General features: G+C 40.7%; 1 protein-coding gene and 1 long non-coding RNA gene across 2 annotated transcripts; both read left to right on the top strand.

The window, feature by feature from the left end:
- The first annotated feature begins 279 nt into the window (after positions 1 to 279).
- LOC126147929 (uncharacterized) lies at positions 280 to 16,014 on the top strand. The gene is made up of 3 exons (XR_007530361.1): positions 280 to 450; positions 608 to 718; positions 15,846 to 16,014. It is a non-coding gene; the product is annotated as an uncharacterized LOC126147929 (long non-coding RNA).
- LOC126147913 (uncharacterized) lies at positions 11,193 to 11,943 on the top strand. Its single transcript, XM_049915722.1, has 2 exons — positions 11,193 to 11,296; positions 11,394 to 11,943. The coding sequence occupies exon 2, from the start codon at positions 11,490 to 11,492 to the stop codon at positions 11,826 to 11,828; it is 339 nt and encodes a 112-aa protein (XP_049771679.1). The 5' UTR covers positions 11,193 to 11,296; positions 11,394 to 11,489; the 3' UTR covers positions 11,829 to 11,943.
- Positions 16,015 to 16,523: the final 509 nt, after the last annotated feature.

Below are 16,523 nucleotides of genomic sequence, written 5' to 3'. Positions count from 1 at the left end.
AACTAGGGGGAAATTCTGAACGAGTTGCAGCAAACACCAAGCTACCGCAGCATAGAGAAACGAGCAAGTGTCCAGGTCTGTGAGAAAAGTATAATGACATCATGGTAGCTGAGAGAATACTGTCATAGTAGTAACTAGTGATGGGCTAAACTGCGATTTTCCGATATCAGTGATTTCTGTGAATGCTACTTTTCAGTATCTGTTATTCTTAACTGTGATTTGCCGCAGTTAAGAGTCGCAGTTAAGGAACATGGGTCGTGTATCCCTCCGCCACTGCTATTTCTGCGATTTCTGCTACTTCCGCGATTTCTGCTACTTCTGCGATTTCTGTGACTTCTGCTACTTCTGCGATTTCTGTGATTCCTGCGATTTCTGCGACTTACCACCGTATGAAAAAGTTACATCTGTCAACACAGAAAATTGCACTCTCAACAAACCTGCCATTGGCAAGTATGTTTTACGTTTTTTCTTCCGTTGGCTATAATTTTGTATTAAAGAAACAACTGTGAAAATATTAATAGTGTAATTAATATGTAAGTAGCCGTACAGTACCGTAATAGTTCGTATTATTTAGAAAATGAATTCTAACATATTGTTATGTTCACAGGTACCTGAACTACATTTCAGTCACCCAGTAAAGTGATAACTCAAAATATCGTTGTCAACAGATCTGAAGAAATTGCCACTGCGTCTTTAGACCGTTTTCGTCAGACAAGAGGTTAGTTTCTAAGCGTTTCGATGGACTTAATTATTTCAGTGAGATCGTTCTTGCAAATGTGATATTCATTATAGCAAATATTAGCAATTTACTCTGTCAATTATATTGCTAGTAATTAATGACAGCAAAAATTGTTTAATAATCCTTGTGTTTTTGCAGACACAGTTCTGACTCTGATTACTGGTTGCTGTACGTATCTACCCACATGAAGGCTGTTTTTGAGAGAGACTCGTGAAGATTCAAGACAGCTCTTAGAGGATTTGCAGTTTAAAAGTGAAATAATTGTGAAATAAGTGTGTGAATGATTAAACTGTGTTTTATTGAAGTTGTTGTGCGATTTTAAAGGAATAATAAATGTCAAATACAGCGAGTGAATAATAAAAATCTCATTTTCCACATGTTTAAGCCGTCCTATACCCATAATTTTCCGTCACTTACTTATTGGTAAACACTTGTTGGAGAGTGACATGCCGCCCCCCCCCCCTTTCTCCACAATCTTGGTGTGACACTGACCTGTAACATATCCCGAAGTCTACAATATGCATTTTGAGGCTGTTGATATGAAAGTGGGAAGTACAGATCTTCCAGTTAAATCAGGAATAGCTTAAGTGCATTACTTGAAAGTAACACAGGAAAAGCTTACTTATGTAGGTGGTAGTAGTGTCGGCAAAAAGTTCTTGTGTGTGAAGTTGCCATCAAGAACACCAGGTGTAAAACTTTTCTCCCGAGTCTTGAACTGTGTCGGAACAAAAGTGAGGCATTCATATGACTGTTTTCATTTCTCTACACTTATACGGATGTCTGAGTTGTGCTGTGTTAACATTGCAAAGTCCTGTAGGCATGTGGAGTATTAACCAAAACTGTCATATTGGAAGCAGAATCAAACAAATTTGTTACGTTACTTGATATTTTCAGGAGAAAAAGGCAATGTTGCTTCTTATTAATATAATACATTCAGAGTCACAGCAGTATTTGACCAACCATAACTGATGCTGAATGTGCATGTCGTCATATAATATGAAGGGCTTATTTCAATAGTGGTACAAGTCTATTAGCTCCACTTTTCTGTCTATAATGCTTCTGAAATTAGTGATCCAAACAAACATAAATAAAGGTTCATCTCTAGCAAGAAGCCATATGCTTGAATATTTCTGGTATCTCAAATGCAGATTAGTCAGCGCTCATTTAACTTTACGACTCTGTATCTCAAAATGAACAAAAATGGACTTGTACCACTATTGAAATAAGCCCTTCATATGCACACACAGCAATCTTAGTTGCTTATTATACAAGCAAAGTATGGAGAGGCACTATGAAAAAACAAGGAATCCAGCACATTTACATCTCAAGATTTTACCCTTGTGGAAATCCGGTTGAGAGAACCTTCCGAGAGTTGAACATAGAAGATATTAATGTCAATAAGGAGCACTGCTTAGGGGTTCTGCTTTGCCTTCATAAAGGAGTGAGATGCAAACGCCCGAATTTGTAGGCAGCAGGCAGTTGATACCTTTATCTGATAATGCACCCACTCATAGTTCAAAGTTCGTTCAGAGCTTTTTGGCCAAACACAACATGGCTTTGGTTTTTCAGCCTCCCTATTCCCCTGAGCTAATACCAAGTGACTTCTGGCTTTTCCCTCAACTGAAAAATACTCTGAAAGGGACCAGATTTTAGAAAGGAAAGACATTATTCAGAATTCAACAGAGCAGCTGCAAACCAAACCAAAAGAAGCTTTCCAGTGACACTTCCAGCAGTGGCAGCAGCGCTGAGAGAGGTGTATAGAAACTGAAGGAACTACTTTGATGGTGCCTAGTGTCTAACAATTGTATCTGTATAAAGACTGATTTTAGAAATAAAAGTCACATACTTTTTGAACAGCTGTTGTACAAATAGTCCAATACAATCATACAAATAGAGTTAGTCACTATAATAGCATATCTATCAGCAGGCCACAGAAAAACAGTCACCATTACTTTACCCATCTGTTCATTCCCTTCTTCTTTTTTTGGAAGAGGGGGTTGTGGAGGGTGATGGGGAGAGGGCTTATATCTTTGCCAAATAACTGCTTTGGAGTGTTATGGTAGACATATTTTCAGTCTAAAACAGCACAAAAAAAGTTTCAATGTATCGTTACACTTTGAGATAATAGCTCCAGTGACCCCAAAAAATTTGTCCATGTTCTGCTTCGGTGGCTCCCGGAAGCTGAACCACCCATGTCAAGGGGCAGCAGACTGCCAGCTAGGGGGAAATGCTGAACATGTTGTAGCAAACAAGGAAGCTATCACAGCACGGAGGAACAAACAAGTGCCCAAGACTTAGAGCGAGGCATAATGACATCACGGAATCCAAGAGATACCGTCATACTAGTGACAATGCAGAGCTTCGTTAGTAAGGATAGTTACAATGCAGCTTACATTTCCTACGATCTCATCACTCTCAGGTAGAGACATGTTAACTATTAATTATTTTAAATGACAACAACAAAATACCTTGCTTTATATGCTATGATGTCGTGATCGGTGTTCTTGCTGTCTTTCTTCACTTATATTCGGTTTTATCGAAGCTGAAGTCTTGATTGATGAATTCCATTGACATAATGCAGACGTTAATCTTCCGAGTGGTGTGATGATAGTTTTTCGTAGTCGCACAAACACACTTTATTTATTTTTGACATATTTTCACTGTTGCCACACTGCCCAAATAAACTTTTTTGGAATGATAAGCACTTACGAAATTTATCGCTGCACTATTATCATCGATGCACTTAAAGATCCCGGACGAGCCCCCACTTTTCTAATGGTCGCCTGGTCGTAGATATTGCTAATTGCTATAATCGCACTATTTCACTCCCATTTACGGAGCTTGTTAGCACTTGATGTTAGGTTGGCGCCATTAAAATGCATTGTGTTGTAGTAATCGCTGCTACTTGCTGGATCGCTGCTGTCTCTCGATGCTGATGCTGGCTCTACATCTGGTTGTCTAGGGTTAAAAACATGAGGTCCCGTGTTTTTTATGTGCTTTTGATGATAAAGAACGAGCGAAACCAACAAATACGTAAACTTCAAATATTTATTACTCTGGTGGCCATCTTAATTCCACTGTCCACCAAAGACCATGACACAACACAAAGTAGTATTTTCTTTACATGTTCTTTGCAGTGTTTATCCACCTCAAACAATAACACACAAACACACTTTACCAAAGTGACATTCCGACTGCCTCCCGACCATTCTTGCTGCTTGTATTTATAACATTGTCAAAGAACTACTAAAAAGAGATATAGTCTACAAGTCACATGTACATCTGTTATCATAATTTGTGCAGAAAAGTTATTAATTTGCATCAAGTGACATAATTTAACATGTTATTAAAATGACAGACAGACTTGTTGACTTGACAGAATAATTCTTTGTTACAAAAAGGCCGTTTTTTAGAAGTTTGTCGATTGACTTCTCTAATTTGCATAAATAAGTAAATAACATGAATTATTAAGAATTACATTGGTTTTCGTCTAAAATAGGATTGATTTCGTGAATACTGAGTGAAAACGCTCGTAGTGGACAAATAGGTTTCACTGGGTGATTTTTATTTAAGGAGATCCAAAATACCTAAATTGGCCACTATTTTTCGTACTTCATATTAATTATTTAAGATGAACTTAGTGTTTTTACATGATGACGTTTGCTGTATCAGTGATCAAGTGATATAAACTTTTGTGTGGGTCAGTTATTCAGTATTATTTAATGGGTTGACTGTTTATGGAGACATGTTATGCAATCATTGTTAACATACACAATAACTTTTCTATAATCATAAATACTCGTTAAACTGGTTGAATTTGGAGGGTATCGCATACTTCGGTACAGTAAAGCCTTTAATATGTTCCGTTACAAGCTACAAGGCCATCTTCTGCGGCCCAACTGTTGCGGTGCAGAGGCCGCTGTCATTCTGCAGTCTCGATGGAGGCTTGACCTGTTTGATAGGGACACCGCCCATAATCCGCCTTTGAGTGGATGTGCACTGCTGCTGCTTATCCAGTTCCTGTGGTAGACACTAATGCTACTGGCTCCTGTCTCTGAAATTGCGGCCAAGACCTGCCTCTGTGAGCCAGGGAATACTTCAGGTGGACCTGGGTCGAGACTCCTGAGTGTAAATCTTCAATGTCCATGAAAGCACTTTGGAGATCGATATGGAGGCCGCTGAATTCTGCAGGTCGACGGCCGCCTACGACGTTGCAGCTGCCACCCAATGTTTCGATGCATCAGCGATACTGTGAGTCAATTGTACGCCACTATTCTATTGCAGATGGTGCACTACTCTGCCTGCCTGGCCGAGGTGTGGCACTTTTGAAGACAAACCATTACCTTCCAATAAATGTGTATTTGGCAATTTCGTTTTCTTGATGTTCTCAAGTGTAATTAGAATCTCACCAACACATTCTGCCTCTCTCTCCCTGACAACTGTAGGAGTGTGGATCCAGATCCCTGTATCAGCTGTCAGTAAGTGGTTGCCAATGGTGAAGACATCGATGTCTGGTGCCACACCCACACATCTAGGACAAAAGAAGCCGACCGTCTACACAGCCCTAATGTTACACTCCTGGAAATGGAAAACAGAACACATTGACACCGGTTTGTCAGACCCACCATACTTGCTCCGGACACTGTGAGAGGGCTGTACAAGCAAAGATCACACGCACGGCACAACGGACACACCAGGAACCGCGGTGTTGGCTGTCGAATGGCGCTAGCTGCGCAGCATTTGTGCACCGCCGCCGTCAGTGTCAGCCAGTTTGCCATGGCATACGGAGCTCCATCGCAATCTTTAAAACTGGTAGCATGCCGCGACAGCGTGGACGTGAACCGTATGTGCAGTTGACGGACTTTGAGCGAGGGCGTATAGTGGGCATGCGGGAGGCCGGGTGGACGTACCGCCGAATTGCTCAACACGTGGGGCGTGAGGTCTCCACAGTACATCGATGTTGTCGCCAGTGGTCAGCGGAAGGTGCACGTGCCCGACGACCTGGGACCGGACCGCAGCGACGCACGGATGCATGCCAAGACCATAGGATCCTACGCAGTGCCGTAGGGGACCGCACCGCCACTTCCCAGCAAATTAGGGACACTGTTGCTCCTGGGGTATCGGCGAGGACCATTCGCAACCGTCTCCATGAAGCTGGGCTACGGTCCCGCACACCGTTAGGCCGTCTTCCGCTCACGCCCCAACATCGTGCAGCCCGCCTCCAGTGGTGTCGTGACAGGCGTGAATGGAGGGACGAATGGAGACGTGTCGTCTTCAGCGATGAGAGTCGCTTCTGCCTTGGTGCCAATGATGGTCGTATGCGTGTTTGGCGCCGTGCAGGTGAGCGCCACAATCAGGACTGCATATGACCGAGGCACACAGGGCCAACACCCGGCATCATGGTGTGGGGAGCGATCTCCTACACTGGCCGTACACCACTGGTGATCGTCGAGGGGACACTGAATAGTGCACGGTACATCGAAACCGTCATCGAACCCATCGTTCTACCATTCCTAGACCGGCAAGGGAACTTGCTGTTCCAACAGGACAATGCACGTCCGCATGTATCCCGTGCCACCCAACGTGCTCTAGAAGGTGTAAGTCAACCACCCTGGCCAGCAAGATCTCCGGATCTGTCCCCCATTGAGCATGTTTGGGACTGAATGAAGCGTCGTCTCACGCGGTCTGCACGTCCAGCACGAACGCTGGTCCAACTGAGGCGCCAGGTGGAAATGGCATGGCAAGCCGTTCCACAGGACTACATCCAGCATCTCTACGATCGTCTCCATGGGAGAATAGCAACCTGTATTGCTGCGAAAGGTGGATATACACTGTACTAGTGCCGACATTGTGCATGCTCTGTTGCCTGTGTCTATGTGCCTGTGGTTCTGTCAGTGTGATCATGTGATGTATCTGACCCCAGGAATGTGTCAATAAAGTTTCCCCTTCCTGGGACAATGAATTCACAGTGTTCTTATTTCAATTTCCAGGAGTGTTAGGTCAACAGCTACGAGATGAAGTTCGTAAAATGTGGTGTAGGATATGACAGATATTTGTTTGCTTTCTTGTTCTGTATTTTACCTTCACAGTTCATTACAATTGTTGTTTGTTAGACCGCAGGAACCTAGACTAGTTTCAGTTCGACAGGAACACTAGAGATGTTTACTTCCAGCCAGTGAGGTATCTGTATTGTAATTTACCTGTGCATGACTTGCCATGTGTTCAAGATGTGTAAACTACCTGTGGTGCACCGTAGAAAGGTTGGTCACGATTCTGCGTGCACAGGATCTCCTTGGACTATGATACAGTCCTTTTCTTCTTCTTGCCTATTGTGTATGTAGTTTCCTTCTTTTTGGGTATAACAGCAGACATAGTTTACGCAAATGCCGGAAATGCGAGCAGTGACTGAATGTAACGTTGGAGGCTTTGAAGGGAAAGATACCTGCATTGTTAAAAATTACAGTGCAATAGGGGCAAGACAATGAAGCATTGCTTAGGAGAACAGAGGAATGGAAAGCCATTGGGGACCAAGGACTCCTTGATTCAGGACAAAGAAAAACTGTGTTGAGCACACCCGCCCCTTCCAACGACCCCGCAACAGCGCACCTCACAGTGTACTTTTCAGGGAAAGTGCCCCGAAAATGGTTCAAATGGCTCTGAGCACTATGGGACTAAACTTCTGAGGTCATCAGTCCCCTAGAACTTAGAACTACTTAAACCTAACTAACCTAAGGACATCAGACACATCCATGCCCGAGACAGGATTCGAACCTGCTATCGTAGCGGTCATGCGGTTCCAGACTGTAGCGCCTAGAACCGCACGGCCACCCCGGCCGGCGGAATGTGCCCCGACCTTATTATTTTTATTAGTGATGTAAAGGCTGCCACCAAATTGGGAAAATAGTCAAAAGGAATGTCCTGAATATTGCTAGATTAAGCTTAGTGAGTTATGTGAAAATGTACATTATGTACCAAGAGATCCTTAGTACCAAAACGTTTGATGAACTGGCTAATGGCCTAATAGTAGCAGAACAGCTTGATGGACTATTGCAGAAGTATGACAAATTAAATGGAATCTTTCTCTGTAAGGATTAGGAAACTAAACTTGCTACTGTATGAACTAACACAGAATGAGGAAACTGATAGAGTGATTATGCATGAGGCAGAGAGTAAGGCTCTAGATTCTTTTTCTTTTCTTTTTTTCCTTTTTTTACCAGGTATTTCTGCTGATATGTCAAGGAGAGTCAGAATGGAGAACTCAAGTTACTTATTTGCTCCCATTAGTATTGTTACACCAGTGGAGGACATCGATATTGCTACATAATGACAGAGCGATAGCGATGTCCTTTCTTCTGAGGTGAAGTGCTTTAGATGTGGGCAATGGGCCACATCAGGAAACAATACCATCAGCCCAAATATTATAAATGTGAAGAGGTGAGCCATAAAGCATATGATGGTCGAAAGAAAGCAGCAAGGGACAAGCAACGTCCTAATAATCGCTCGTTAAACAGGAATGCGAGTGCCTCATCCACCAGACGGCATTCTCACTAGAACACAAACTGCAGAAACGTATGCAGAGTCAGAGTGTTGTTTTCTAGGCAAAGTAAATGGTGCAGATCATTGATTCCTGGTGGACACAGGGGCTTGTGTGTCAGTAGTTGGTCTGGATCTCTTGGGCAGAAAGAGACTCGGTCACAAAGGTATAGGTTATGCAGAGTATGTGATAATGATCTGAAGTCATTGGGGACAACGCTGCTCAGTTTTAACATGAGAAATAAGAGTTTTTGACAGCATGTAGAAATGCTGCCGTGTGTTGGTGAGGTGTGTTGTACAATCCTGAGACTTGACTTTCTTGCTAAACATCACACAAAAATTGACTTTTTGTAGCGTACAATTGAATTTGGTGGGACATTGTTTCCACTAGGGGCAACAGCGACGTATTACACTGTCCCAAGGTTCACCAGTCATGATGGCTGCACAAAATAAACTGTGGACACATACACTAAAGATCAATTTTTATGACGCTATACCACAAGGTAAAGGGAAGTTGATCTGGGTGAGCATAAATATGGAACGACCAAAGGATTTATTGTATGTTGTAAAGCAATAGAAAACTACCGAAGAATTGGATATGCCACACTGTTATATATGCAGAAGTGTAGTAAGTGTCAGCGATGTGGACAGAGGCTTTATGGTTCCGGTCAGTCTTGAACTTTTTGGCAACGACAAAGTGAATCTGCCAAAGGGTTTACTAATTGCTAATTTGCATGGTTTGGAGAAAGATAATCTTGACAGATCGAGTCAGGACCTCTGCCACAAGCAGACCATCAATGCATCTGCATTACGTGAGAAAGTGAAACATTTACAGGGAAGCTTCGTTACTGTGGTTCATGGATTTGTTTAGTATGAGTGGCCAATCACCAGCAATGCCACTAACAGGGAATAATGCTACAGTGTAGAAGAACCCGCATTGGGTTCCGACGTGTATACAACAGGTAATGAAAGAATTTATAGACCAGCAGCTAGCTGATAGTATTGTTAGGTATATTGATCGTCTTTGGGGGGCAGCGGTAATTTTGGTCCTGAAAATGTCACAATACAGCACTAAAAAATACAGATTTTGCTGTGACTACTGATACCTTTATGAACAAAAAATCACCGATACATATCTGATAAGAAATGTAACAGTGGCTCTTGACAACTTGGGTCGGTGTAACTTCTCCTCCACAACATATTTAAGGAGTGGATATTATCAAATAGTAGCGCCAGAGGTGCAAGCAAAGACGGCTTTGTCTGTCCTGAGAGATCATTTTCAATATCATTGAATGCCTTTTGGACTCAGGAATGCACCCACCACCTTTCAGAGATTATTGTTGGATGGTGTACTTTGGGGACTGAAACCAAAACAATGTATGATCTATCTGGATGACATAACGACATTTCCGTAGAACAAGGAAGAGCATGTACGATGGCTGGAGGAGGTATTCAAAAGGCATGATTAACGCCAAGCAACGATAAATGTAGTTTTGTAGCAATGGAAGTAAATTATCTTGAGCATACAATTAGCAAGGAAGGAGTGAGAATAGATCCACGTTTGGTCTCAGCCGTTCAGAATTTTTCGCCATCAAAGACAGTTAAACAGTAGCTGAGTTCTGTCGGTCTCTGTAACCGTCATCATCGATTCTTAAAGGACTTTGCTGAAATTGCTAGACCTTTGAACTGTTTGTTATGTTAAGGCGCAAAATCTGAATGGTCTATTGAATATCAGAAGGTGGTTTGATACTTAAAAGGCGAGCTCTGACATCGGATCCAGTTTTGATATTCCCCAATTTTGAAAAAGAAATTATTCTGTTTCATAGTACAAGTAATGTGGTTCTTGGACGTGTTCTAGGTCAGAATAAAAGTGGTATAGAGCATTTTGTGGCGTACACATCCCGCGGAACAAAGAAGAGAAAAATGATCCCACGACTGAGGAGGAGATGCTAGCAATAATCTATGGTATTATATTATTCCGTTATTTTTATAGCCAAAAGTTTATGGTACTGATGGATTACGCTGCTCTCGAATGGTTATTAGTTGAGACCGGATTATGTGCATTTGCATATGCATGTTTGGCACGTTTTCACTGGTTATTGCATATTTTAACTAAAACCTAGTGACGATGCGTATTTTCACTCCATGTATACAATATTTTAAAAATTTAGACGGGCGGTCCCTAGCTAGATCTAGTTTCAATGTCTCGGAACTTAGAACTGCATGCAATCGCTAACCGAGAGACCACTGCCCAGCAAAATCGTTACAAAAGAGGAACAGGGATAGGCAGAGTCAATGCTTGTGCCCCAGAACCCGCGCCCCCAGTTAATCCCCTCTGCTGTCATACCGTATGCGTCGACAACAATTAAATTAAACTACGCAAGCTTTTAGTCGCACTTCCATTGTTTCAGTTTAGCTTTCTATTTACTTGTACACAGTTGAACGTGTTTAAGACGGGTAGTGTGTAACATGTCGCCTGAAAAAAGAAACGTTTTGTGGATAGCTGACCATCCTGGAACATTTACATATGACGAAATTGTATTGTATTATCGAGTTTGCGAGAAAAGCATTTCATGAAATAATAATAATTTTCAAATAGACCGGCATGTGAAGACAAGTCTTCATATCGCAGGAATCCAGAAAAAAGGACCACAATGACTTCTGACAACAGCAAGTTGCAGTAGCAGGGATTTGTCCAAATGTAATGAAAAAAGTCTACGTGAAGCAGTCATTGCAGGCAATATTCCTCTTCACAAACTTACAAACCGTATACTTAAAGGCTTCCTACGCAAATACTGCTTAAGTCAAAATATACCAGATGAATCAACATTGCGTAAAAATTCCATACCGACAGTTTACGTAAATGTGCTGGAAGAAATACGCAATGAACTCAAGGACAGCATTATCTGGATTTCAGTTGACGAAACTACGGACACTTGTGGCCGTTACATTGCAAATGTAATGGTTGGAGCTTTAAATGAAGAGCCTTCTTCCTATTTAGTGGCTTGCAAAGAACGTGAAACAGTAAATCATTCTACAATTGCCAGATTTATGAATGAGGGTATTAGAAAAACATTTCCAGAATCTTCTGCAGATGAAAGGGTGTTTGTCTTTATTTCAGATGCTGTTCCCTATATGATCAAAGAAGGAAGAGCCCTTCGAGTATTTTGTACCAATTGTGCCTTTACCTGCTGAACCAGTGGTAACTCGTTGGGGTATGTGGGTCAAAGATGTGTTTTTTCACAATGAACATTTTGATGCCATTAGAGGTGTAGTAAACGGCATAAATAGTGCAGAGGATTTGGCAGTTTGCCAATGCAAGGAAGCTTTTATTGATTCTGGTATTAGAAAAGACACTGCTGTGATTAGCACTCATTTTTCCCATATACCTGCAAGTATTAAAAAGCTTGAAACTCAAGGTTCGGCTTTGAATGAATGTATCCAGTTAATGAATAAAATTATTCTAGTTAACTCCATATTGCAGGAGGTATTCTCAAGAAAACGTAAAGAAAAGTTTGACAATATTTTAAATAATAACCCAGGCTTTGAACTGTAGTGCCAAATTATAGTTTTACTAATGGGACTGGTGAATTTACCAGAAACAATAAGTGCCAACGTAGCACCCACATTCAAATACTGCCCAGTTACCTCAGTTGATGTGGAGCGGTCCTTTTCTGCTTATAAAAATGTTTTGAGTGATCGAAGACACAATCTTACTACTGAACATTGGGAACAGTACTTGGTCGTTTATCTTTACAATAGCAGAAAAATGTAAAATAAATTGCAAATGATGATTTGGTCCAATAGTATTAATTGGAAATACATGCTATTCAAATAATTCATGATTGTATGTTGTTTTTCAAATAAAATATTATGGAGTTTTTTTGCGTGGCCCTCTGTGTGCGATATCTCGATGTTGGTCCTGTACATATTGATTGTTTCGCATCCACTTGTTACAGACAATAACAAAGAAGGAAGAATTCTTGAAATGTGACATGCGTCCCCATTTTGCATATTTTTAGAAAATAATCCCAGAAAGGCCCCCTTCCTAACCTCTACCAGAAAATATTCAGAAAATGATATGAGCATTCTGAATGTACCGATTTTTTGCATGGCCGGAGCTCTTCCTCGTAATTGATATGCACAGATTCGACTTTGAGATATAATGCACACAGTAACTAGCATGTTTTTTTATTATTTGATTATGAGATAGTACAGAAACCAAAACAGAAAAATTACATTTAGGCACACACTGGGTAGGAGCATTAATGAATGGCTAAAGGCTCAAACTACTGATTCTGACTGCCAACAGTTCACGCCGCAACCTCAGTTTGTGATGAATGATGGCTTGCTGTGCAAAACAACAAACTGTTTCTTATGAGTGGTAGTACCCACAGCTTTCTGGAACAAAGTCTTGGCACAAGCACATGACCATATGTTGTCACGCTATGGTGGGCAAAGAGCAACTGGCAAAGGAATTGCTGAAAAATTTTGGTGGTGGACTAGAAAATGAGATGTCGAGCAATATGTCAGGAACTGAGTAACTTGTGTGCAATGAGCTGATGTTAGCTACCCAACAATTCCATTACAACATCTACCGGAAGCACCCAACCCATTTGATATGGTTGGACTGGATGTTTGAGGCCTGTTAAATAAAACACCAGCAGAAAATAAATACATATTGACTATAATTAGCCATTTATCACATTATATATTAATGGTTGCAACTCCTGACCAAAAAGTGACTATAGTTGCTCAAGCTTTAGTAAATAATTGGTTGCTCACATTTGGAATTCCAGACATGTTAATTACAGACCAGGGTACCAATTTCACATCTGACCTTCGGAAGCAATTGAGTCCATTGCTCCAAATTTGCAAGCTGTGAAATAAATCCCTTCCACCCTCAATGCAATGTAAAAACAGAGTAGTTCATCACAATTTCGAAGATGTTGAATGACTATGTTAGCAGTAATCATGAAAACTAGGACGTATATTTAAATTTTGTGACCGCTGTGTACAATTCTAAAATCCATACAGCTACTGGTCTTTTGCCATGAGGTAATAAATGGGGAAAAAAGCATTCATCTTTCTACATGTTTAAGTCGAAGCTTGGATATGACATCAACTAAATAAAAAAGTTTTCTAAGAAATTCTGAGACTTTTGCGAGTAAAATGCACAAATGTAAAGCCTTAGAACAACAAGGGCAGACAGGAAATGTGTAGGGAAGTTACGGCGATACAGGGTTGGCCGACAGGTATTAGTAATGAACCTATACACACGAAAAGGCAAAACAAAAAATTCCTTGCCCAATGGACCATATCAAGTACTGGAAATGATGTCACCTGTCAGTGTTAAAATACAGATGCCAATGAAATCTTTTGATTATTCACATGGGATGTATTAAGCCTTTTAAGGAAGCTGTCAGTGGAATTGCCACAGATACCAGCAGCACAGAATGTGAAGCCTTGTGGAACAAAGAAGAAACAGATGACTGATGATAAGAGTAAGTCTGAAATGCCTTATGTCCTTAGATCACATTGACAGATAACATTTGGGATTGTTATTTGCCTGTATTGCAGTTTGTTTGTTCTTGTGTAGATTATTAAGAAGTCATCCAGTTTTATTGTGTTGTATTTGCAGAGTGCATGTTTTACGTTTTCCCCGTCAAGGGATCGATGCAATGTTGTTTTTGTATTTGGGGATATAGTTTTGTTTGGATAATCTCGCCTTCTGAAGAGAGGGGGATACAGTGACAATATTTTCTTTCTTTCAGGTGGCACACCAAAATGGATACAGGCATGGACCAAAGATGCATTAATAATTTCAGAGCAAAGAGATGGCTTTGCTCTAATTTCATTAGGAAACCTGCAGAGGTGCCAGAGGAAAAGTCTTACAATGTGCCCAAGTAGGATGATACAGAGTAGTGTACAGACATGTAAGATACAGTTATTTCTGGGAAAAACTAAAGTAAGTGAATGTCAAAGGGAAGTGTTTAAACACCATATCCACATTTCCAGAGAAAAGGCTCCCACTGGGTCTACTCAGTTCTTTCACCAGTAATAGTCATATTAAACTGTTCTGAACACGGGAAACCAGCAGGTGCGAACAGAGTGGAATTACAGGATAGTGGTATAATAATAAACAATACGATTTGTTGCTTAGCAGGCATGACATTTCACCTACCACCTATGATCGCTGGTGTGCCCACACACCACAACAACCTAAATTGTACTGGCCTGGGAAGCAGCTACACAAAACTTAACATTCCTAGATAATATCCTGAATCCAGACATTCTACACTCACTAAACGAACAAGTAGCACTGCTAAGGAAGAGCCAAACAAATGTTCCAGCACATAAAGGAATACGCGAAAATAGCCATCATAGTATCACAATTATAAGTGGACATCTACCAGTGCTGTAGTGGTTGGTGTAATACACTTCTGTTTTAAACAAAAGTAAGTACATTGCTCAGATTTATCTGAGCAGATATCCATTAATTGGTTTGTAAATAAAGATCAGTCATAGCGAGGGAATTACATGGAACCTAATGAAAAGAACCTCTAATTATATGAATGATTGTGTTTGAATATCACGTAAATTAGTTGTATGGTACTGGAAGAATGACTAAAGTTATATAATGTGTAGCTACTGGTACAAAACATATAGGGTGAGTTTATTATGAGTACTCCAAACTGAAAAATTCAAGACAAATTTTCTGAAGGGAGGGGGAGATGTTACTTCCCAGGATAGTATCCGCAGCAGACACTAAAAATTTGTCCATGTTCTACCTTGACAGTTCCCAGAAGGCAAACCACCTGTGTCAATGACCAGCAGACTGTCAACTAGGGGGAAATTCTGAACGAGTTGCAGCAAACACCGGCTAAACTGCGATTTTCCGATATCAGTGATTTCTGTGAATGCTACTTTTCAGTATCTGTTATTCTTAACTGTGATTTGTCGCAGTTAAGGAACATGGGTCGTGTATCCCTCCACCACTGCTATTTCTGCTACTTCCGCAATTTCTGCTACTTCTGCATTTTTCTGTGACTTCTGCTACTTCTGTGATTCCTGCGACTTACCACCGTATGAAAAAGTTACATCTGTCAACACAGAAAATTGCACTCTCAACAAACCTGCCATTGGCAAGTATGTTTTACGTTTTTTCTTCTGTTGGCTTTAATTTTGTATTAAAGAAACAACTGTGAAAATATTAATAGTGTAATTAATATGTAAGTTGCCGAACAGTACCGTAATAGTTCGTATTTAGAAAATGAATTCTAACATATTGTTATGTTCACAGGTACCTGAACTACATTTCAGTCACTCAGTAAAGTGATAACTCAAAATATCGTTGTCAACAGATCTGAAGAAATTGCCACTGCGTCTTTAGACCATTTTCGTCAGACGAGAGGTTAGTTTCTAAGCATTTCGATGGACTTAATTATTTCAGTGAGATCGTTCTTGCAAATGTGATATTCATTATAGCAAATATTAGCAATTTACTCTGTCAATTATATTGCTAGTAATTAATGACAGCAAAAATTGTTTAATAATCCTTGTGTTTTTGCAGACACAGTTCTGACTCTGATTACTGGTTGCTGTACGTATCTATCCACATCAAGGCTGTTTTTGAGAGAGACTCGTGAAGATTCAAGACAGCTCTTAGAGGATTTGCAGTTTAAAAGTGAAATAATTGTGAAATAAGTGTGTGAATGATTAAACTGTGTTTTATTGAAGTTGTTGTGCGATTTTAAAGGAATAATAAATGTCAAATACAGTGAGTGAATAATAAAAATCTCGTTTTCCACATGTTTAAGCCGTCCTATACCCATAATTTTCCGCCACTTACTTATTGGTAAACACTTGTTGGAGAGTGACATGCCGCCCCCCCCCTTTCTCCACAATCTTGGTGTGACACTGACCTGTAACATATCCCGAAGTCTACAATATGCATTTTGAGGCTGTTGATATGAAAGTGGGAAGTACAGATCTTCCAGTTAAATCAGGAATAGCTTAAGTGCATTACTTGAAAGTAACACAGGAAAAGCTTACTTATGTAGGTGGTAGTAGTGTCGGCAAAAAGTTCTTGTGTGTGAAGTTGCCATCAAGAACACCAGGTGTAAAACTTTTCTCCCGAGTCTTGAACTGTGTCGGAACAAAAGTGAGGCATTCATATGACTGTTTTCATTTCTCTACACTTATACAGATGTCTGAGTTCTGCTGTGTTAACACTGCAAAGTCCTGTAGG

The sequence above is a fragment of the Schistocerca cancellata genome, chromosome 2 (genome assembly GCF_023864275.1).
Source record: "Schistocerca cancellata isolate TAMUIC-IGC-003103 chromosome 2, iqSchCanc2.1, whole genome shotgun sequence".
In the NCBI taxonomy this organism is placed as follows: Eukaryota; Metazoa; Arthropoda; class Insecta; order Orthoptera; family Acrididae; genus Schistocerca; species Schistocerca cancellata.
The sequence above is the reverse complement of the archived record's forward strand: the minus strand, read 5'-3'. Positions and strand labels throughout refer to the sequence as shown.